Raw genomic sequence first — 23,325 nt, forward strand, 5'->3', positions numbered from 1 at the left:
TCTCTGAAAAGGATTCAGACACTATAACCATCTCCCCAGCATAGAGAGATTTTCAATATAAAGTAATTACATGTTTCCACTTCATTCCAGCAGCTCAACAATGTACACCTACTGCTCCAGCTCCACCCACATATTTGGAAGAAGCCACAGAGCCAAGCATTTTGGTCACAGAGATATATACATAGAGAAAACTTATTATACACTTTAATAAAATCTTGGCCGACTGTGCTTTTGTAGATTTGAGGGAGAGTATCCCAAAGAAAGAATATATTTGGAATATTAACAGGAGTATCAAAGGAACTGCACCACAACAGGGTGGCTCACCAGAGAGAACCCTGATAGAATTACATGGCCAAACATAATCAGAGATGTACTGAACAGATCTCAGCTAAGATTAAATTGTCCCCAGACCAGCTTGAGGAATGCTGATCTTGTAATATGCAAGAAACAAATGACAAAGAATAATGACCATGAGCTATCACTACATTGTACCATATGTAGAAAGGTGTCACCTCCTTTCTATACTGAATAATTAACACCTGCATAGTTACCCACATTTAGCAACATTACACCAAATACCCATGGACTGGTACTAAGCTATGAATAAAAACCTCTGCATCAGCAGCTTGTGGATCCATCAGCCCAGAATCTATTGCACTAAACACCTATATTCTTACCTGTGTTCAGCCAGAGCACACAAAACCTCCACACTGTATCTACCTACCTGTGCATTCACCTGTGTACTTGCTTACATCATCACAAAATGTGAACAAAGAAAGGCTCATCCATTAGGGTCAGATCTGTAAAAGCCACAGGATTGACTTCCTTTGGTTATAGAAGATGGACACTGGTAGGCTTCCATCTTTCTTGGGTGTTTGTGTTTCTCAAACAAGTGACAATAAAGATGGCAAATATGGGGCACTACAAAGAACAAGTGGCAAGGACGAGAAGGGAGGTGAAACTAATTTCTTTATGGGCTCATCCAAAGCCCACTGAAGTCAGCAGAAAGACTCCCACTGACTTGAGAGCCTGATTCAGAGTCCGTTTAATTTGTGTGAGCTTGTGCCCGTTTCAGTATTTCCAATAGGGGCAACCTGTAGTAACACCCCCAAATAGCTGTTCTGGAGAGATTCTGAGCATCTGCAACACCACTGAAGTCAGTGAGAGTTTTCTGTGCTTAACACCACTGAGTCACGTCCCAGATTTGCACACAACTCAGAGGCAAAACTGAATGAAAACAATGGTAATGTAAGTCATGACTGGGCATTGATGACAGGTCTCCCTGCTAGGAACTGGCTCCAACATTCCCTGTAGGATGATTTCAATGAACAGCCTGGTTCTAGCAGCCCGGTCCTTCTTTTGTTAAAAGATATAATAAAGTAAAATTGCTGTCCTAAATATTACTAAAGCACTGGCTGACATGTTTAATAAACCTTTCCATTTGGATAAATTAGCACTCATCTGGACAAGTGCTGAAGAGCTGTTACTTGAGGAAAAATATTCAAGGCTCGGAGTTCAATTTAAATAATTATCAGCCTATTTCTGCTCTTACTGTTTTGCTGAAATTACTAGGAGATTGATGCAGTCTGAGCGTAAAGTGTCTTTTGTCTGCATGTAATTTATTGACCCCATCTCAGTCAAGATTTTTGGCCCATTCATTCTGCTACCTCAGCTGGTCTCCCAGTAACCAAAGAAGCCTTTACAGCCAGAGATTGTAAAGTCAATAGCAACTGAGCTATTTTTATAGATTTTGACAGGGACCCTTGATTGATCAGTCACCACCTAGTGCTCTCAACATTGGCTAAACCTTTAGATCAGAAATAATCGTCCTGCTTCTGCACAGTCTGGTTCAAAAACAGACATTCTACCGATTTCCCACAGGGAAACAAACCACCGGTCTGGCTAGACAAGTACCTCACCTTTGGCATGACCAAAACAATGCATCAGTGTCAGATGACGATTCCTCCCCCCGCCCCGGCATGAATTTAGCCCAATATGCAGTATATAGGGTGATTAGCTGACCCCCAGAAGCATGAGCTTTGGTTACCCGGACCTGTCTGCTATCATAAAATCATCCAGCCCATTGTACAAACCATCCATGATATTTGACACACTGACCTCTGGTAGCAGTGAGTTCCACAGGACAACAGCATTTCAGGATGTATCAAGGATACCGGGCAGCACAATGGGTGTGAGTTTTCTAGACCTACCTTGTGCATTTATCACAGTAAACCGGGTTGTCATTTAAGGTCACTGTCTCATCTGATGAGGAGTAGGTAGAGGTTGGAACTTGCGGGGGAGGGGAGGAGGGTTATAGATTCCTCACTGGGGCAGAAATTAATTACACAAACACTCCTCCTAGTCTATTCTATTTGCTGCATTTAATTAAGCACGGGAGGAGGGGGGAAATTGCCAAGATTTCTGTGTAGTTAAAAAGACATTTTTCATTTAAAAAAAAAAAGTTTCAGCCCCACTCGAGTTCCACAGTCCATTCCACTAATCAGTAGGACAGTCATCCTCCCTCAATTCGAGCCCCGCATGTGTGGTACACTGCATAGCCCATGCTGCAGCTGAAAGGACTGTATTCAGGTAAGGAGAGAGGGCCAGGTCTGTTCAGAGGAGATAAAAGGTGCACACACACTAAAATAACTCCCCGCCACCCAAAACAAATATGCATTCCGCTAGTGATTCAGCCATCTGCGCCTTATGGCTGCTATAGCTAGGCAAGAATCCCTTCAGGGCACATTCTGTGAACCTCACATTCACCAACCCATCCATCCTTGGCTCTCATCAAAAGACAAACTTAAAAACAGGTCCAGACGTTCTGCTCAGGTTTAATGGAGGCAGCTAAGGAGCTGTGATCATTTGATGTTTTCTGATGATAGTGGTGACGCCTGAGGCCAGCAATAATATTACCATGAAATAAATCTGCAGTGATATAATTAGCAGGGCTGCTATTACAGCCCGGGTTTTACTGCTGCTCAACGTACAGGGAATAAAAACTGCTTGGATGAGGTGGTATTGAGGATCTGGTTTGGGTGAGGAGGGGGAACGGGAGACACTGTGATGTCACAGGGAAAACTCAAGCATGAGCAGTGTGGGGATTATCTGGACTAATTTTATACACCTCTCCGTAGGGTTAGAGGTTATTGTGGGGCTAGGTCTATGGAATCTTAAAGGGTTAAGTCCAGGTTGAGCTTTCCAGGAACTCAGCAGTGGCTTTAATTCAATTGCCTAGTATACAAAGGACTGATACCAGAGTCCCAGCCAGCCCCTCCTGAAGAAACACAGACCAGGTACAAAGTCCCAAATCTGACCAAGGAACTTTAAAATCTTGAACAACGTATCTTGGAATGAATAAGAGAGCCTGTGAATTCAGGGGGAGACAGCAACTGAGGTGGGGGGGGGGAAAATCAGAGGTAGAGGCTGCGTGGGCAGGCTGCCTCACCCACCCCAAGGCTGGCAGCCTACCCAGAGCTAGCAAGGAAAGGCCAAGGCTGAAGTCAAACATTATGTGCTCAGAGACAAGGTCATCAACATCAACATGTTCCTATTACGCCTCTGGCTTTTAGGGCAGTGATGAAGCTCCTCCACTCCTGTCTGTTTCTGGCAAATCTTCCAATGGTTCCCCAGCTGTGCCCCGTTTTTCAGCTCGGCTTCCACAGCTCTTCATGTGGTTTTTGGGCAGCCTCGTTTTCGCTTGCCTTCAGGTGTCCATCTTATTGCTACTCTGGTGATGGAATCAGTTTCCACCCGAAGCACATGACCGATCTCCATCTCCAACGCCTCCTGGCCATGATGGTGCTCAGATCCTCTTGGCTTCACTGTGTCAATAGATCTTGATTTGAGATTGATCTGGGCCAAAAGATATGGAGGATTTTTCTGAGGCAGGTTATATGGAATGAAGACAGTCTGGACATGTCATACTTTCTCATTCCCCAGCATTCTGCACTATAAAGTAGTGTTGAAAGTACGCAGCTCTGATAAATCTTGAGTTTGATTTTGGTGTTGTATTTTGATGATTTCCAGACTATATTTAAGCTCCTGAAGGTGTTCCCGGCTTTTCTGATTTTGTTCCAGATGTCCTGGCTTGTTCCACCGTCCTGGCTGATGGTGCTGTCCAAGTATGTGAATGTTTCTACATTGGTGAGAACATAATCCTCTATCCATACTTGGTGATGGTGAGGTAATATTACAGGTCATGATATCTGTCTTATTGCGGTTGATTTTCAGTCCAATTTGCTGGCTGAATGCGTTGAGTTGAGTTGTTCTGTCTTGTATATGGTGTTGAGTATGTGATAGGAGAGAGACATTATCTGCGAAGTCCAGGTCTTCCAGGGATGAGAAAAGTGTCCATTTAATGCCCCACACACTTTGAGAGACAAGGAAGGTGAGGTAATATCTTTTACTGGCCCAACTTCTGTTGGTGAAAGAGACAAGCTTTCAAGCTCCACAGAGCTCTTCTTCAGGTCCTGAAGCTTGAATCTCTTTCACCAATAGAAGATGGGCCAATAAACAATATTACCTCATCCATCCTGTCTCTCTCACACTCTGGGACCAACATGACAACACCACTGCAAACAACATGTGGTTGGGTGGTTGTTATTTTAACTCTGGCCTCTCTACTTGTGATGTACCTATGGATCAGTCAGTCATACTTGTTTTGAAAAAGCTGTCCTAAGTCCCTTCATCTATCAGTTAGTGACAACACCTGAACAGCAGTATATGGCAGGCCCAATGGGGTTCAGGCCCTGCTGGAGTAATACAGTCAGTGAAACAGGGTACTGTAACATGGTGACCGATTTAAAAGTGAGGTGAACTGTGGGGTTTTCCCTAAGAAAAGCTCATGTGTGGGTCTGTGGCTTAAAATGGGAGACTATGGGAGAGTTGCGAGTGGGGTGAAGCTACAATATATCCCTGCAACCATAATATCATGTTACGGGCATCCCAGACTGAGACTGCCCATTCTCCCAGCCCTATCTCCATTTTTCAATTGTCGTTTAGTTGCACTCGAGCACATATCCTCCAGCAGGTTGCAAAAGAAGGCAGAGAAAGGAGCAGAGCAGTGGTTTGGTACAGAGGAGGCAAAGAACAGCTGGACACTATTATACAAATAGGCTATTTAAAACCCATGGCCCTCTAGCAGCCTCTGTTACAAAAAAAAGTACTCAGACAAGAGGCTTTGGACCATCATTCTCCTCCAGCAGTTTTGCTATTTTATGTCTAGTGGTAACCCTTGAGGAATGGTCTTGTGGTTACAGACGTTGCACTGAGATTCAGGAGATGTGGGTTCTACTCCCAGCTCTGCCACACTCACTATGTGAAACTACTCTGTGCCTCAGTTTCCCCATGTGTAAAGTAGGGATCGTCAGCCACCACCACATCAGACTGTTGTTAAGTGCTTTGCGTTTCTTTGATGAAAATTGCTTGAAAAGGCAAAAATATTATCTTGAGGTGGGTTTTTTCAGGACACCTACTCTCCAAAGCTGGCCCTGTTTTGCTTGTGTAATATTTAGCGCTTATATTGCTCCCAACACTGTTACCTGGTTCTCCTCCCTCCATCATCATCAGTCCTGGGGATGGGTTTTGTTCGATATCTTCATTAATGATCTGGAGGATGGCGTGGACTGCACCCTCAGCAAGTTTGCAGATGACACTAAACTGGGAGGAGTGGTAGATACGCTGGAGGGTAGGGATAAGATACAGAGGGACCTAGACACATTAGAGGATTGGGCCAAAAGAAATCTGATGAGGTTCAACAAGGACAAGTGCAGAGTCCTGCACTTAGGACGGAAGAATCCTATGCACTGCTACAGACTAGGGACTGAGTGGCTAGGAAGCAGTTCTGCAGAAAAGGACCTAGGGGTTACAGTGGACGAGAAGCTGGATATGAGTCAACAGTGTGCCCTTGTTGCAAAGAAAGCTAACGGCATTTTGGGCTGTATAAGTAGGGGCATTGCCAGCAGATTGAAGGATGTGATCATTCCCCTCTATTCGGCATTGGTGAGGCCTCATCTGGAGTACTGTGTCCAGTTTTGGGCCCCACACTACAAGAAGGATGTGGAAAAATTGGAAAGAGTCCAGCGGAGGGCAACAAAAATGATTAGGGGGCTGGAGCACATGACTTATGAGGAGAGGCTGAGGGAACTGGGATTGTTTAGTCTGCAGAAGAGAAGAATGAGGGGGGATTTGATACCTGCTTTCAACTACCTGAAAGGGGGTTCCAAAGAGGATGGATCTAGACTCTTCTCAGTGGTACCAGATGACAGAACAAGGAGTAACGGTCTCAAGTTGCAGTGGGGAAGGTTTAGGTTGGATATTAAGAAAAACTTTTTCACTAGGAGGGTGGTGAAGCACTGGAATGGGTTACCTAGGGAGGTGGTGGAATCGCCTTCCTTAGAGGTTTTTAAGGTCAGGCTTGACGTAGCCCTGGCTGGGATGATTTAGTTGGGGATTGGTCCTGCTTTGAGCAGGGGGTTGGACTAGAGCGTGGTTCCCAAACTGGGGTTCGTGAACCCCTGGGGGTTCACAAAATGTTACAGAGGGTTCTCAGAGGGAAATTTCCTAATGGCGGACAGATCTGTCCCTAGGGATCCCAGGCAGCACAGGGCCAGCAGCCCGGAGCCCCAGGGACTTCCAAGAGCTATGCAGATCAAAGCAAGCACATCTATCACACTGAGGAGATTTAAACTTCAAGACTCCTTATAAGAAATGGAAAGGGAGGTGGATATTTTTTTGCTGTTTTTAAAATTAAATAGGCTGCTAGTATTGTTTTTTAAATTATTACGAAGAACAAGTTTAAGCTTTGTTGTAACGTGCGTTGTTTGCCTGGACTGCTCAAGACCTGAATGTTGTGTAGGAGGAACTCTTTGAGTTGGCTTCTTAAATACCTTCATGTTGTTTCACATCTGATACTCCTTGATGAAACCTAGGAGCTTTGTCTTATAAGAGGCTTAATCAAAGTGATACAAGCTACAAAAGTGAGATCTTGGAAGAGTGTTGCCGTTTTCATAATGTAATAAAATACTGTAATGATAAATAATAAATAGTGTGTAATAAGCATGTCATAAAAACAAATTTTATACTTCCAAGATCACTGCTTTTATACTTTATCCTCAGGTAAGGAAGAAAATCCCTGGAAATATTCATTTTTAGGAGGGGGTTCATGAGACTTGACATTTTAGTGAAAGAGGTAAAAGTTTGGGAATCACTGGACTAGAGGACTTCCTGAGATCCCTTCCAACCCTGATATTCTATGATTCTATGATCAGTTCCCACACACAACCTCTGCAAAGCTGAATCTTTAGATCTAAATTCTCACCCAGCTACCTTAATGGCAACTATAAAAGTTATGGGAGTCTCCATTTATGTGTGTGGAAAGTGAGCAGTGAAGATTGCTCTGGAAATAGTATACACAAGAGATATATCTGTTTATATGTACATAATTCATTCATACAAAGTGTGCCATCTATTGGCAAGTCAGAATGTGAAACTGCTCATAAGCTAGGTTCAATAAAGTTGTTGTTGCTATGCAATACAAATGGTTTCCAGAGTCCAGCTTAACAAGGCTAATTGTGTGCATGCACATTCATTCATGCTGCAATGGATGCGAAGCAAGCTCACTGATTCAGCACCGACAGGGCCAAGTGAAGTCATGCAGTGTTGCCAACTCTTATGATTTTATTGCAAGTCTCACAATGTTTGATATTTTCCTTAAAGCTGCATCTCCTGGAGTCAGGTGATTAAAAATTAAAGCTGAGGTATCATGCAAAAACGTTTCTTGCCCTCTTCATTGCAGGGGGGAAAAGCTTGAAAACATGATCCCTAAAGAACCAAAATCTAGAAAGCAAAGAAAAAACCCATACACATTTTTTTAAAGCCTCATGATTGTCCAATGATTGGCACTGGCATTATCATCAATGGGAGACAGGAAAGGAAGACGTTGCAGGCAGCAGCCAGAGATCATAGAATCATAGAAGATTAGGGTTGAAAGAGACCTCAGGAGGTCATCCAGTCCAACCCCAACTAAATCATCCCAGCCAGGGCTTTGTCAAGCTGGGCCTTAAAAACCTCTAAGGAAGGAAATTCCACCACCTCCCTAGGTAACCCATTCCAGTGCTTCACCACTCTCCTAGTAAAATAGTTTTTCCTAATATCCAACCTAGACTTCCCCCACTGCAACTTGAGAGCACTGCTTCTTGTTCTGTCATCTGCCACCACTGAAAACAGCCGAGCTCCATCCTCTTTGGAATCCCCTTTCAGCTAGTTGAAGGCTGCTATCAAATCCCCCCTCACTCTTCTCTTCTGCAGACTAAATAAGCCCAGTTCCCTCAGCCTCCCCTCCTAAGTCATGTGTCCCAGCCCCCTAATAATTTTCATTGCACTCCGCTGGACTCTCTCCAATTTGTCCACATCCTTTCTGTAGTGGGGGACCCAAAACTGGACCCAAAAATGTGGCCTCACCAGTGCTGAATAGAGGGGAATAATCACTTCCCTTGATCTCCTGGCAATGCAGCAGATCCTTCACTTGCAACTCATGTCCTGCACTAAGGGGACCAGAGACACACTATGCTTGAGACTGATTGCACAGCTCTGACAATAATATTTTAAGATGGTCTTATTTGGCTGAATTCATCTCAGTAGGTGCAATGGGTATGGAGAAATCAAAACACTATAGGATGGAAATCATGGGCTCTAAAGAAGAGATTTAACGAGGAAAAAAGTCAGTTGGCCCAGAAGACATGGGAGACTGTTGTAAGCATTAGCATAGATAGAAGAACCAATCTGCAAGTTCTAGGCTGGGTTATGGGATTGTTCAAATCTATCCTCAAATGCTACTCTCACCCTGCAGCTGCTGCAGACAATGTCTTTGCCCACGTAGTGTCTGTAACCCCATTAGCTCCTTATTATTCGGCTAACGTAATTCAAGCTCTTTAATATTTGAGCATGAAGCCTAGGACCATTGTATCCAGTCACTCTGCAATAGAGACCAGTGTCCAGGTGAGGCATGCTCCTGGGGAAAGACTTCTGCTTCTATCAGTCTCACTTGCCTTGTGGGTAGTCACATGATTACATGCTGGTAGGTGCATTGCTCAAGATTTCTCCTACGGTTCTGGAATTTACTGAGCTGGGCTGCCACTGTGGTAAGATACATTTTTAATTCTAGTTTGTTAGGCACCCAAAGGCCAGCAGGCTTGGGCAGCCTATTTTAAAACAAAAAGGATATAATCATTATTATGGCAACTGGGCAGCTTTTCATTCATCCCCAGGAAGCAGACAGTTTCTTGAAGCTCGAGGTTGTAGGTTTAGAGACGGCTTGTACAGAAGGCTCAGGCAATTTACATACTTTCTGCTGAAATTCCACTGCCTAACAAGGATTGCTCTTTAAAGAGCGGATCACAGAGCTTGGCACTAAACTTGCATTAAATTGATACAATCTCTTTAATGTTATCTGCAGCTCGTTATCACAATTGTATGTGCAATTTACATTCTTGTCGGCTTTTTTTTTTTTTTTATTAAGATTTGCTAGATATCTAATGTAGATATTTTGTACATTGTTCCAATGTCACTCAAATGTTTAATGGACATCAGTTGCCCTGAGAATATGTAATAGCTCTATGCTATGGGCTGTGCCTGATGCTGCCATGTTTCACGCTCACTTCTTCAAGGGTGCAGACAGAGCTGTGGGCAGCCCAGGCCCCATCATTTGCACTGAGAGAGAGAGAGCGCGAGAGAGGCAGGCGGGCTGCCAGTTATATAGAGTTTAGCAGCAGCGGCTTAGAGTCAAGCCACATAACAGGGCTGTGAAAGCTGCCTTCATGTCGGTTTGAGGCTGTCTCTCATTCCTGATCTGCACCAGCCTCTGCTATGCCAATTCAGGGTCACCCATACAGCTCTGCCAATGCTCCTCACCTGCCCCTACTCTTCCAGTCCTGCACCTCTCCTAAGCAGAGATCACGAAATTCACTTTCACTTGGACCACAAAGCAGGATTTGAACTGAGCTCTCAAGACCCTAAAGGCTAATGCCCCAAAACTGCACAAACGTCCACAGTAATTACAATCGCTAACTGAGCTGGCAGCTCATAAAGTTGACTATCTAGTGCAGAATTAAGCTGAAACTCCATTCTCTGATCTCAGTTCCTGACTAGATCCGGTCTCTTCATTTCTTACTGCGACACTAAGCATTTGAGTACCTACAGCCATAAGTTTTATTTATCCCCTCTATCCTTGTATGTTCCTCGATCTGCATGGAGAGCAGTGTCTGAGCCAGAGCCAGAGGTTTTTAAAGCTACATTTGGAAAAAGGAAGGGGCAGGAATGGAGGTCCTAGGCTCCAACACAGTTGTGCCTATGCACCTCAATCTTGACCTACAGCACCCCTGGCTCTTCCAGCCCTGGGACGCCATATGTCTCTACCAAAGCACCTAAATCCTGGCCTGCAGTTCTGCCCATGTACAGCAGCTCTGAATTTAAACACCCATTTATTCCCAGCTGGGATTCAGCTGCGATTGCCAGTGATGCTAAGCTTTGGGTCAGAAAATGCATTATGTTTAGCACTGACTCTGCAGAGCACTTTATGTATTCAAAGTGCTTTACAAACATTAACTAGTATGAACACATTAATTAACACTAATGCGTAAATGTGGGTAAGACAAACATCCACAAACTACACGACAACCTAAGCCAGGCAAACCCAGGTCTCCAGGGACTAAAGAGTGCATCAACTGACTATGTCCAATTTCCTCTCTAATAAACACTGCTCAGTGCCAGTCTGCATCTAGGGGAATATCCATAACTATGCAGGACTCTAGGGTATTTTCTACACAAAAGCTCCTTCACGTTCTTGGCTTCTTTTTAAAAAACAGCAGCAGTAAAACTGAAGCTAGGGTTTGCCAGGTTTTAAATTTACGTGGGTTGTTCACTTCAGTATTCTATAGCTGTTATGTTGCTTAAAGAGATATTACTAACTTGAAATTCAGTCCATTAAAACCTATTTTTAAGAAAGTCTGGTACTACACGGGAGAAAGAGCCACAGAAACAACATGAGACACTGACTGTGTAGGGGAACCTGAAAAAGATGACAGCAAAGTGCTGTTAAATACAAAGCTAAACATTACCGGCAAAGTTTTAAAAAACTGCCCCTCTTTCTATTCTATGAGTTTCAGGGGTCTCTGGGGCCCTTGCAACAGTAGAAATGAAAAAGGTTAACAGGGGACTGCAGCCCCCTACATTTTTTTTAACACAAGATTTAAAAAAAAAAAAAAATTGTAAATTTGGGCCAAATGTTCACATGATGCAATCTCCTGTAAGATGCATCCACATAATTTATGACACCCCATTATTACATCTGCATTGTAGCAGCAAGAGTCCCGAATCAGGAATCAGAGCCTGTTGTGCTAGGCAGAGTACAGATCTATAGGGCCTGACTCTCATTTACCTTAAGGAAGCCTCTGTACACTACTGTGGCAGTGTGAAGAGCCTTAAAGAGGGTGTCCTTATAATCCCCCCTCCCCCCTTTAAGGCTCCTGCGTGCTGCCAGAGTAGTGTAAAGGAGCCTTAGTGCAAACAAGAATCAGGCCCATAATGAAAAGGCACAGAGCCCCAAAGTGCTTAAAGTCGATCTTGTACCTCCAGGCTTGTGTGTGCAATCCAGCACCCACGGGGCTTGTGTTTTCAGGTATGAGTACACCAGGCATAAAGGTGCCCAGGCAAATTTTACTCAGCCAATTTAGAAAACACAACCCTTTAAGTCAAATGCAGTTGGGCCACCCCCACAGAGCAATTTTAGGAGTTCAGAGCCCGCAACTGAGGACAGTGCAATGAACAGAAGCATACTGAAACTGCCTGCGTCACACCTATCTCAGGAGAGACTTCAGTGTGGAGCAAGCACCAGAGAGAAAATACTTTAGGAGCATGAGGAAATACAGAAGCCCAAAATAAACCAAAGCCAAGCCCATAGGTACAGACAGCTGAGCAGCAGCGACCCACAGTAAGTGACTGACTCCAAGGCAGCTCAGCTCTTTGATGAAAGCTGGACACTACTGGCGATAATAGAGAAAGGAGGAGAGATCATTTATTTGATCAGGAAAGCACAAGGAGACAAAGTAACTACTTGCCCAAGGCTAGCCAGTCACACTTGAGGAAGTGGAACCCAGGATTTCCCTGGCCTCTGGGCCTTTGCTCTAACCACTAGAAAACACAGGTTTCTTGCTCTTGAGCTGTGATGGAGCCCACAGCCCAAGCACACGCTACATATAAACCAAAACAATTAAATCTACAAAAGCCGAGCACCAGGTTTTAGATGCCCTGTAGCAAGACAGAAAAAAGGCCCTTGTATATTTATTCATTCTTTGGCAACATCCTCTCCCAGCCAAAAGTGCTGGAGGGCTCATACACATATGTACAAGGTTAGGACGTATCTTCAATGCAGAAACTTATCAGGTATCTCCATACATGAGTTACTACCTCCTATTTCCCAGCAGCGCAGCTCAAATGCATCCTGAGTAACAGACATGGCATGCCGCTGTGGCTGCTTGGAAAACCCACATGGAGCGAGTTGGAGAGGCCTCTGCTCAGGAAGTACTCTGATCTCTTCCACACACAGGGCACATGGTGCCACTGGCACGATCGCTCAGGGCCCTGCAGACGCCACAATGGAAGGATGTGCAGCCTCACATCTCTCTGAAACCTCAGAGCTCACCAAGCAGCTTACAAAGTTTTAAAGCAAACAGGGCTGGGCTTCTGCCAAGCATACATGCAAGAAGAAAGGAAAACGTACGACATAATCTGCATGAAAGTGCACGAAGCCCTAAATCGTGTTAGCATTATTAGAAGGCTGGTTACATTGCTCTGCAAATGGGCCCAATACAGTTCTGATAGACTTGTTACAAACCTCTGATTGTCCCTGATTAGATTAGACAATAAACTCCCGTCCTGGTGTGTGCGCATTGTTCAACTCCCTCTTTGCAATCTGTAAATTAGAATTCCAGACTTGAGAGATTGGATTCAGATTGGATTACTGGATCAGGTCCAGTTCAGGAACAGTGAGAGAAGGGTGGAGGGGGGAAGGAAGAGGAAGAGAAGGGGAGGTGGGGAAGAGACAGAGACATGCACACATACAGACCAAATAAATAAATAAATAAATGAAGCGAGTCAGCCAAGATTTGATTAGGAGTGAATTAAAAATATAATTAAAACAAAAACTACTAACCAGCAATTAGGAAACAAGTGGGAGAAGGGACAGATTATCACTATTAATTAACAAAGCAAGGAGATTATACCTTTAAATGTTTGCAGTTTAGGCAGTGTGTTATTTTCCCCCCCTTCTCTTTAAATGCAAGTGCTGAGCAGAGGAAGCTAATTTCCATCTTTATTGCTGGGTGGGTTTCTGCTCTGTGTGATTGGGCACAGTATGACGTGTGCATGCTGTATCAGTTGAGCCCCTAGCTCCCAGCTAAACACAGGCAGTGTCTGAAGGAAATACTTCCCCACATAGGTCACCTGCCATCTGAAATGGGGAAAGACAGGCAGATAGTGTGACCTAGTGGACAGGGCACTGGACTGGGACCCAGGAGATCTGGGTGTAGGCATCTGTCCTCTTCCTGCCCTGCCCAAAAGTCTCATGCTGTGTAGAACCCATGGGCCATGTCCGGGTAAAGAGGAGGAACCCTACAGGCTACAGGCCTGCATGCGTAGTACACTCTGCTCAGGGTCGGCTCTAGCTTTTTGGCCGCCCCAAGCCAAAAACAACCTGTGGCGCAGCCAGAGCACGGGTGCAGGGGGACCGTCTTGGGGGGGGGTGGGGAGGAGGGAGCGGGCGGCCAGGGCTACAGCAGGGGCGCTGCCACGTGGCCCCTCCCGCTGCGCCGCCTCCTGCCGCGAGGGCTCCGCTCCAGTCGGTGGGGAGGGAAGGAAGAGGACTGCCCTGCAGGGCGCTCTGGTTCTCTGCACCGCCGCCCCCTACAGGGCGGCCGGAGCGGAACAAGAACAACAACAACAAAAAAGCAGCGCGGCCGTGCCGCCCTAGGATTGGGCGGAATGCCGCCTCCAACAATCTGCTGCCCCAAGCACCAGCTTGCTCAGCTGGTGCCTGGAGCCGGCCCTGACTCTGCTGGAGTCCTGGGAGCCCAACAGTCTGGTGGACTGTGGTTCAGTATAGTCTTTATTTCAGCTCAATGACCCCTTCCTGCTGACTCTTCCTCTGCAGTTCATAGACTCAGACTCATAGACTTAAGGTCAGAAGGGACCATTATGATCATCTAGTCTGACCTCCTGCACAACGCAGGCCACAGAATCTCACCCACCCACTCCTGTAACAAAACCCCTAATCTATGTCTGAGTTACTGAAGTCCTCAAATCGTGGTTTAAAGACCTCAAGGTGCAGAGAATCCTCCAGCAAGTGACCCGTGCCCCATGCTGCAGAGGAAGGCGAAAAGCCTCCAGGGCCTCTGCCAATCTTCCCTGGAGGAAAATTCCTTCCTGACCCCAAATATGGCGGTCAGTTAAACCCTGAGCATGTGGCACCTTCTCTCTGCCAGTGTTGGCTCCTAGGCTCGTCACAAGGAGGCCAGCTGTGGCTACCAATGCAAGTTTGCTTTGCTGACCTGAGCGGGTATCCTAACAGCAGGGCCACCACCCCGATGGGAAAGTTCAGACAGCCCCAGACATGCCACTGGGAAGAGGGGGGAGAATGCTTTTTATGAGCACTAATTCACTATGCTACCCAGTCCTCCATATCACATGCCTCCAGAAGCCAGAGAGGAACAATGCTACAGGCAATTAGCATGGAGAGCAACAGGACAAAGAGAGAAGCAGCTCCTGACACAACTCAGTGGCTTTCGCTGGAGGAGCAAGGGCAGTCCTGTTCCAAACTGGATTAGCCTTGCCCATTGTGCCCTAATACCACCCTCAGCACAAACATTGCTGTCACAAGTCAGATAGTTCTCCACAGGAGAGATTTAACTGCATGCAATGACAGCGACATAAGACTTACTTACGGGGGGGTGGGGGCGGTGGGAGGGGAACCACTCTGAATGGAGCAGAGGAACATTTTGTTGCATGCCAATCTTTGCAAGTCTTCAGACAAGTGAAACCTTTCACTCTCCCTATCAGGGAACTGAAGAGCTGATAAATACTCCATTACTTAATACCTGTAAGGGAAATCTCATGGCTATCAGAGCTGTTAAAGGGATAAACCTGTCCAATTAAATCCCCTCTGCATGCATGATATATGCTAGACGCAGACTGAGCCTGAGACAACTCCCAGTGGAATAGAACCAGACAGCGTACACCAGGACTAAGAGCATCAGAGGATGAGCTGCCAACCCTACAAGCACCCTGACCAACCAGCTATCATCCCTGGAAAGCCCCGATAGAAGGTTCTATAACAACGCACCACACTTCTGCAGTGCCTTCCCTCCCAGGATTCAAAATACTTTAGAACCATTAATTGCACTACCATGCAAAGCAGATGAGTAGTGATATCCTGATGGGGAGACTGAGGCACAAAAAGTTAAGTAAGTTTCCCAATTTCTCCAAGTCTCCTGGGTGAAGCCAGGTCTCCCAATGCCTGGTCACATGCTGACACCACTAAGACGCTGTCCCCTTTCTCATGCACTGCACAGCCAGTGCTGCCAAGCACCATCTTTGGAACTGGAGCCAGGGGAGAAGGGAAACACATTCCTCAGTAATAGCAACACCCCCAGGAAATCTCTTCAAGGAGACCTGCAAAAGTGTTTAAAATAAAAATACACCCCGAGAGCTTTTCGCCTGCTGCTTGTGTTTTGCCGTAGGGTAATGTGGAAGGCCATGCCTGATCTTCCCTGCCTTTGCTGGAGGACAATTTGGGGATCTTCTAGGATGTACACAATGAGCTCTTGCATCTTAACTGAAGGGACAGGAATGTTGAATCTTTACCAAAGAGGTCCTTTCACCAGAGCATTCATCAGGCATTGGAGATAAGTAGGTGTTAACAAAACCCATGGTTCATCCACACAGGTCAGCAGCGGGAGAGACGGAAGGTGAAAACAAGCATGGAATTGTGATGGGGGAGAAAGGAGAGAGAATAAGCTGGAAAGAATTGGAATTGGAAAGAACAGAGGACCCATTTAACTGACCGCTCCTGGGCAGCGCCGGACTCCAACACCTCACTCACAGAGCTGCAGGCTACAGGAAACAACAAACAGGTCTCCACCATAAGGCAGCTTAAACTTTTCTACTAGAATTTTTGCCACTTTGCCACTAGAATTTGTGCAGACTGAGAAATACAGCCTCAGCTGCCCACCCTTCAGGCCTGTGCAAAGACCCTAGGCAGGCAGTCCAATGCGTGGAGAGGCCGGCTTTAGCACTGAGCACCGCCCTCAACGTCTTGCCCCCAGAGGTTCAGATCTAGGAACTATCAGGCAGAGTGACCCAGCTGAACCCAGCTGCCAGGCTGGATCGTGGAGTAATGGGCAACTGCTAAAGGAGCTGGGACCTGGACTGCTTAGGGTCTGTTGGTTCTGGTCTCCATCTCCAATTCCCAGCGTTCCAGGTTAAACAACATCAGAGAGTGTGGCTATTTGTATCTTATTTTATTGCATCACATGGACTCCTTTCAGAGAAGGAGAAAACACCAACACAGCCAGCACTGTTTAGGCAAGTCACAGTGTATAAATAACTCAGCATAGCCCATGGTAAGCAATGGGATGTACAGCTATCATGAGGCAAAACAAATCATCTGTGGCTAAGCCTGTGAAACAGGAACCAATCAGCAGTCGAATTAGCCTTCAGAGGTCTGCATGGGAAAAGCCCAAAATGAAACCCAGGATCGAAGCTTTCCATCCTGCCCCTAACCCCTAAGAATGTGGGGAAAATTCAGATCCAGATACTAACAGCACACACAGCTCGTATCCCTTGCTGATTACAAAAAAAGCAGTCATGAGACATTCATGGCCCGGGGGGGAGGGAGGGAGGAGGAGGAGAGACAATGCCCTGTTTTACCACTCTGAGTTGAGTGGAGCTAATCAGCAACAGTGACTTTTCCACTGGTGTTTGACTTTAGCTACAGAGAGATGCTCCAAGAAACTGCTCAGCAAACAGAGAAAAAGACACTGCTGCCACAGCCCTGGGACTAGATTCTTATCTCCCCTACACTGGGATCAGCTAGGATAACACCATGGGATTCAGGGGGAGAGAGTGACATGGTGGGAATCGGGCACATGGAGGTCCAGAAGCTCCCGCCCATGGAAAGCGCAGCCTCCCATGTTTCAGGGAGTTACTCTGGCAAAGGATCATGTCTATTGCTGCAATTAATAAATATTTCCCCTGTGCCACTTAACACCTCTGGAAAATGTCAGTGGCATATCAGCTGTTTGCACTGATGCTTTCTGAAATCCGACATCAGCTCAAACCACAACCCCTGCTGCCCTCCTCCCTTTGCTGTGCTGCAGCTTGGCATTTACAGAGCTGGTTAGGAAGAGAGTCTGGCCTGAGTGGAGCACATCAGTGGCACGCAGCCGCAGAGAGCAGGTGGAGGAAGCCATGGAAGTGGCATGCACAGCTTAACACGAAGCAATTACTACTCCGATCTGCACATCCAGGTAGCAAGCGAAAGCACATGCAGGAAATAGCAAACCTCTGCCTTAACTGTCATGGTGGGTCCCTTCCTCCCTGGTCATCAGCTCCTCCTGACCCCAAGGCACATGCCACCCTGGAGAGTGGCTAATCATTGACATGGGAAGTAACACACAACAGGCCCAGAAGGGAGGGAGAAGAAGCCAGCAGCAATACCACTGAAGGGGATTATACTTCCAAGAAGTAAATCACCCAAATCTATCCACAGCCAAAAATAATAAAAATCAGGTCCATTTAGTAGAGTTTATTTTTCTCCCAAACTCTTCTGCAGGCAGCAATTACACAGCAGCAGCACCATTATAATACAGCACATCTAGGCAGCATCTCCTGTACTTGTCCAATGCACAGAGCAGCACGGGGATTTCAGAAAGAGCAACAATGCAGACGTGAGGAAGGGGGACCCAGCTTCCCCCTCCCCCATCTCTCCTTCATCCTTCTCCCCTAAAATCTGCTGTCTCCGGGGTCCTCATCAATCATGGATTCCCTTGCGGCTCCCCTGACTCACACAAGTCACCCCACTGATTTCGGCAGGGCTTCCTGCGTGAGTGGCGCCAGCAAGATCCAGCCTTTGGCCCTGTGCATCAGCGGCCACTGCAGCTGCAGCCTGGAACACCCGAGCCTGTTTGCTGACACCGGATTCTTCACTGCCACGTCACCTGAGTGGAACTAGAGCTTTCTCCCTCGCCCAGCCAGCGCCTGAACACAGAGGGTTGGTGCTCTCCAGAGATGGGCGGGGCGCAATAGAAACATGTTAACTTAGGTTAAAAAAAAAAAAAACCAACACCAGTGAATAGAGCAGGGGAGAGAGGCAATGCCAGCCAGCCCCCTCTTTCCAGCCAGGCACTCACTGCCCTCCGCAGGCATTCGGAGTGCCAGTCTCATGAAGATGGAGTTAACTCACCATCAGTCATTTGGCAGTTGCCGACACCTTGACCCTTTTGCAAGGGTCAGGGGAGACATATTTCCCAGGCAGAACCAGGGCAACTGTTGGTCTGGGCCAAAAAGCACCACAGACGTTTGAATTTGATGCAGGAAAGCAATCAGAGGCATCCATTTTGTTTCCCTATAATTCATTTGATGTGACACACTGGCTAAGTATGTTGTGTCCTCTAGTGTCAGCCAACTAGGATACAAGCCTACTACAGCTACTAGCAGAGTTACTCCATTAGCTCAAGGTAGAGGGCTGTGCTTTTGGGATTGAAAGCCTAGGGTTCCATCCCTGCTGGTGACACTAGGAAGCAAGCAGAATGGTGATTGTAGGGCCTAAAAAAGGATACAATAAGAGTTAACACAGGGCTGGGTTGGTGTGAAAGGGGCTTCCCCTGGACAACGGGCACTGGGGACAGAGGCAGCTCCATACTGATTTCATGCTTATGGCTGGGGAGAAGGGTGGGCCAGGAAGAAGTCTCCTGGTACCTGGCAGAGTGCACTAACCCCACAGGGCCAGTGGAAAATGTACCTGGAGAGAACAAGAAAGGAGTGTTGCAGAGAGATCCAGTTGGGAATTTTTCCTGTCTCATGAGGAAACAGACAAGAGATGGTCCAGTGTAAAGAGGAAGAGCAGTAGCTAAGTGCCCAGCCTTGCAGATCAGTTTTACTGAGGGAAGCAATCACTCTCCTGCCCCCGCATTACTCTGAAATGCACGTGGGAAATAAGAATGCCTGTAATGGCCAGACCCCTGCTGCAGCCATAAGGCTGTGTCAAGCCACTGCCACCGAAAGTCAGCACCGAGGTGGTTTCTTGTGTTTAATTCTTGTTTCTATAGGGGAAGCGGGGGGACTGTAAATATTATTAATAAACACTCTGGACACAGCTTAACTTTCTTTAATCAGGATGCATGAATGTTTTCCTTTGAAATTGGGAACAGCAGGCTCTTTGCTGAATGGGCTGAATCATCATCTAATTTGAATGACTCCTATACAGTGCCCGTGCAGCATGTCAAAAGACAAGCTAGTACCTTCCTCCAGAAACCCTGCTCTGGAGGGGGACTACAGAGTGGGGAGGGGACTACTTTTCCAGCGGTGGAAGCATACAGGTACCACAAAAATTGTGCTACATAAGGCCTGATGCCCCCTCCCACTCTCACTGATACACGTCAGTCACACTTGACTCAGCCGCTGGAAAAAATCATTTAAGGAAAATCATCATCGTTCCCATGAGTCATGGGGGGAGGGGGGCGGGGAACGTCTCAGAGAGATGATTCAACTGGAAGGAGAGCTGAGGCAAAGGAAAACGTAGGTTGGAGATGAGGAAAAACTTCCTGGTAGAGAAGAGTTGTGTAAGGTTTTGTCTACACTAGCACTTTTGTCAGAAAAACTGTCATCTATCAGGGGTGCAGACAGCGCTATGTCCACAGGAGACCTTACAGTGGCGCAGCTGCAGCGGTACAGCTGTGTCACTGTAAGGTCTGTAGTGTAGACATAGCCTTAGGAACATAGCGTTTAGAGACTCCCAAAGGAAGTGGAGGGAGTGCTGTGGCTTAGATCCTGGCCCCTTTGGCACTGTACAGTCCTGCACTGGCAGGGAGAGGGGCTGGAGGAGCCTATAGGTTTCCCCCATCCCTAGATTCTATTGCCTATCACCAATCTGGGAGGAGAGACCAGGAGCACCTGCTAAAATATTTTAATTGAGGTGTATGGACATTCAAACTGACTTGATGAGAGATGAACCACCCAGGGTCTCATTCTGAAAGTGCATACTTCAGAAGACATATTCAAATCAGGATTTGAAATCCAATGAAGCCACAGACTCTCTCAGCCCTGGATAAATACAAGTCACCTCACCATGCCAGGCTACTGAATTGGGGACTCTTATAGACTGGCCAATGCCAGAGATAGAATCAAGCTGGAAGACAACTGAGGTTAAGCATGAAAGCAAATACATTTAAAAAAAATGATTTGGGATGGTCCTTAGTTGCTGTGGGAGTTCATGCCACAGTCTGGGACCGGCCCCTAAGAAAGCTCCTCTCTTGTTCTCTTATTAAGGCACAGAGTTTGTATTTAACATTACATAACACAACAATGAAAGTCTGCTCCAAACAGCTACGGTGTGGTCTTTCCCTGCAGTCCAGCCCCCTTCCAACCACGATGGAGGGTGACCTTTGATCTCTCCAGCTGCACCCACACATCCTTACACGACACCTCATCCATCACCCCTGGTTAACTCAGCTGCATGCCCGGTTAGGCCGGCGTTGCCACTTGAACTGTGCTCCCAGGTGCAGAACTTCACCACACAAAGTTTCATAAAATCAAGCACTCCAGAGAAAGCTACAGTTCCAATAAATGAAACAGCTTCACTCTCATCTAGGCACAAGCTCTCTCTGTTCCACGGAGATGAAATCCTTGTTGTTTCCTCAGCTAAAAACTTACAGAGAGCGGCAGAAAAACTCCAGATGCTGAACATGATCGCAGAGAGGGTCAAGTTCAGATGACATGGCAGTGCGATCAGGTTATCTTGCTCCAGCACTAATGAAATGAGCTCACTCAAAGAGAAAATGACACAAAATGGGAAGTGAGACTGGAAACTTACACAGATGCCCAAGGGGAAAACTCATACACTTGTATCACAGGATATGCGCACAGTCCATCCGGACCATCGGACACAGGCATGCAAGCATTTCAGGTTGCAGCCTCTTAAAGAGCCAAATCTATCTCTCGGTAACACTTTTCGTAAGTTGTGCTAAGGAACTGAGTTACTTTCCCCCATTCAGCAGCCGGGGAGAATACACTGGAAAGGTTCAGAAGCCAACGTCTCTAACCGTAGCAGCACACGTAGCAGCTATCCTGAGACCAAGGACGACACTTTACTTGAAAAGTCCTGTATGCTGGAGATTTGCTGAAATTTACCAACCCATGTGCCTTCCACACCCTTTCAGAAATATTCACGTTAAGCTATGCAACCCCTAAGAGATGCAGTGCCTAGGAGACAGCATGTCACCGTGTTCTGCTGGCAAGGTCACACCATTCCGCTGGGATCATCCCTTCACGCAGACCCCAAACACACCGCAAGAGACCAATGCACCAGGCAGGCCCCTTACCTTTAAAGCCCGGACTTTCTTGGCCAACAGGCTCTCAATGTCTCCCGACACTTTCTCCACTAATTTCTTGGGGACGTTCTCCTTGACCTCGAACAGGTTCCTGTTGTCATTGTAGATCTAGTAAGGGGAATAAAAGGAACAGAGACGGTCATCACTACATAAAGACATGAGAAACACAGCTACCCCCGTCCTACAGTGCCAAGGGATTGTTCTGCACGGGTAAGATGGGGCTGTGGGATTTGGAAGTTGGGAGGCTTAGCACGCAAGGAAGGTGCGCACAAGGGTATGGTCTGAAGCTCATCCCTCTGGGCTTTCCAGCTTCCTCTCTTCTCCAGCAGACACATTAAGGGCCTCTCCTCCCACAATGCCTGAGACATCCCAGTGCAATGGCCGCACACCCCTCTGGTGACCCAAATGTGCAATGCAGTCAAGGCCTCCCCAATTTTTTCACCCATTTTTCAGTGTCTAAATGATGTCCCCAGACCCCAGTCACAATCCACACTCCAAATCTCACTCGCCAGACCAGGCAACTGCCAGAAGAGCTCACTGCCACCCCCCAGGGCCCATAGTTCAATAGACACATGTGCTATCTGCTGTCAGCCTACGGCACTGCCGCCCAGTGCCGAGTCAGCAAGGGGCAGAGGGGAGGTTAGCCAGCCAGATCGGACTGAAACTGGGATAAAACCTAGGACTTCCCCAGTAAACCTAGAATTTGGCCGACCTGTGCTGGAGAAGGGCGAGAGAAGTTGCCCTGGGGTGAAGGTAAAAAAAAGTCCTGATACAATTAGCTACTCATTTGGGTTTCTAAAGTTTGCAGCCTTACTCCTGCAGCATGCTCTTTCACACGGATGGAAACCACTCTAGCTAAGCACATTCAACCCCGAGGAAACCCCACTGCAGTTCCAGTGGAGCCACTCTGGGGATTGATCTGTCCCACCAGCCAGAAGCTGGTGCTAGAACAATCAGTGAAATCATTAATAACCACACTGACATGGTCAGCATTAGGCTTCAGAGTTAACAACTCTCATTCATCTCCACAGGGAGGGGAGGAGGCTTAAATTATGCAGGAAACATGGGAGATCCGAGCAATCCTTAGGGTGACTAACTCCACTACAGCTGGTGGAAGTTCCATGCATGACAGTTTCCAGTGCCACTGATAACAAGGTACTGACTTTCATTTCTATCAAAGTACCTACCCCCTGGCCTCTGCCCAAGCCAGATAAATAACTGCCCCCACTTTGTGACCTCCCCACATGGCCTCATGCCCTTTGTCCCCCTACGGCATGCCATACCTCTTCCCTCTCCTAATTAAGAGGCATCCTCCCACAAGCTCGTAAGCCCTAGGTCTCCCATCAGAGGCGTGTTAAACCAGACAGCAGAAAATCACCCAAGTAAATCTGAATCCTTGGAGTTCACAGACCACAACGTCAGCATCATTGTTCAAGGGCACTGCTCAGCATCTCATCCCCCTTGTCCCGTGTACAAGACTGCAGGCTCTTTGGGGCAGGCAATTCTGTCTTCATACCTGCCTACAAACCATCTAGCACACTTCAGGTGTCTTCGCCTTTCAGACATCAATTCAAATCTAGATCTAATCAGTAGCAACAGTGAGTATTCAAGGCAGGGACTGTTTCTCACTATGTGTCTATACAGCGCCTAGCCCAATGGGGCCTGA

At 46.8% G+C, this 23,325-nt stretch overlaps 1 protein-coding gene across 1 annotated transcript in view; it reads right to left on the reverse strand.

The window, feature by feature from the left end:
• CACNA2D2 (calcium voltage-gated channel auxiliary subunit alpha2delta 2) overlaps positions 1-23,325 on the reverse strand; it is a 585,144-nt gene that overhangs the window by 450,569 nt on the left and 111,250 nt on the right. The window contains exon 3 of the mRNA XM_026657031.2: positions 21,651-21,767. Within this exon, the coding sequence (XP_026512816.1) occupies positions 21,651-21,767 (117 nt within the window). The remainder of the gene's footprint in view (positions 1-21,650; positions 21,768-23,325) is intronic.

This window comes from Terrapene carolina, unplaced genomic scaffold (genome assembly GCF_002925995.2).
Source record: "Terrapene carolina triunguis isolate 2854851 unplaced genomic scaffold, T_m_triunguis-2.0 Scaffold235, whole genome shotgun sequence".
Classification (NCBI taxonomy): Eukaryota; Metazoa; Chordata; order Testudines; family Emydidae; genus Terrapene; species Terrapene triunguis.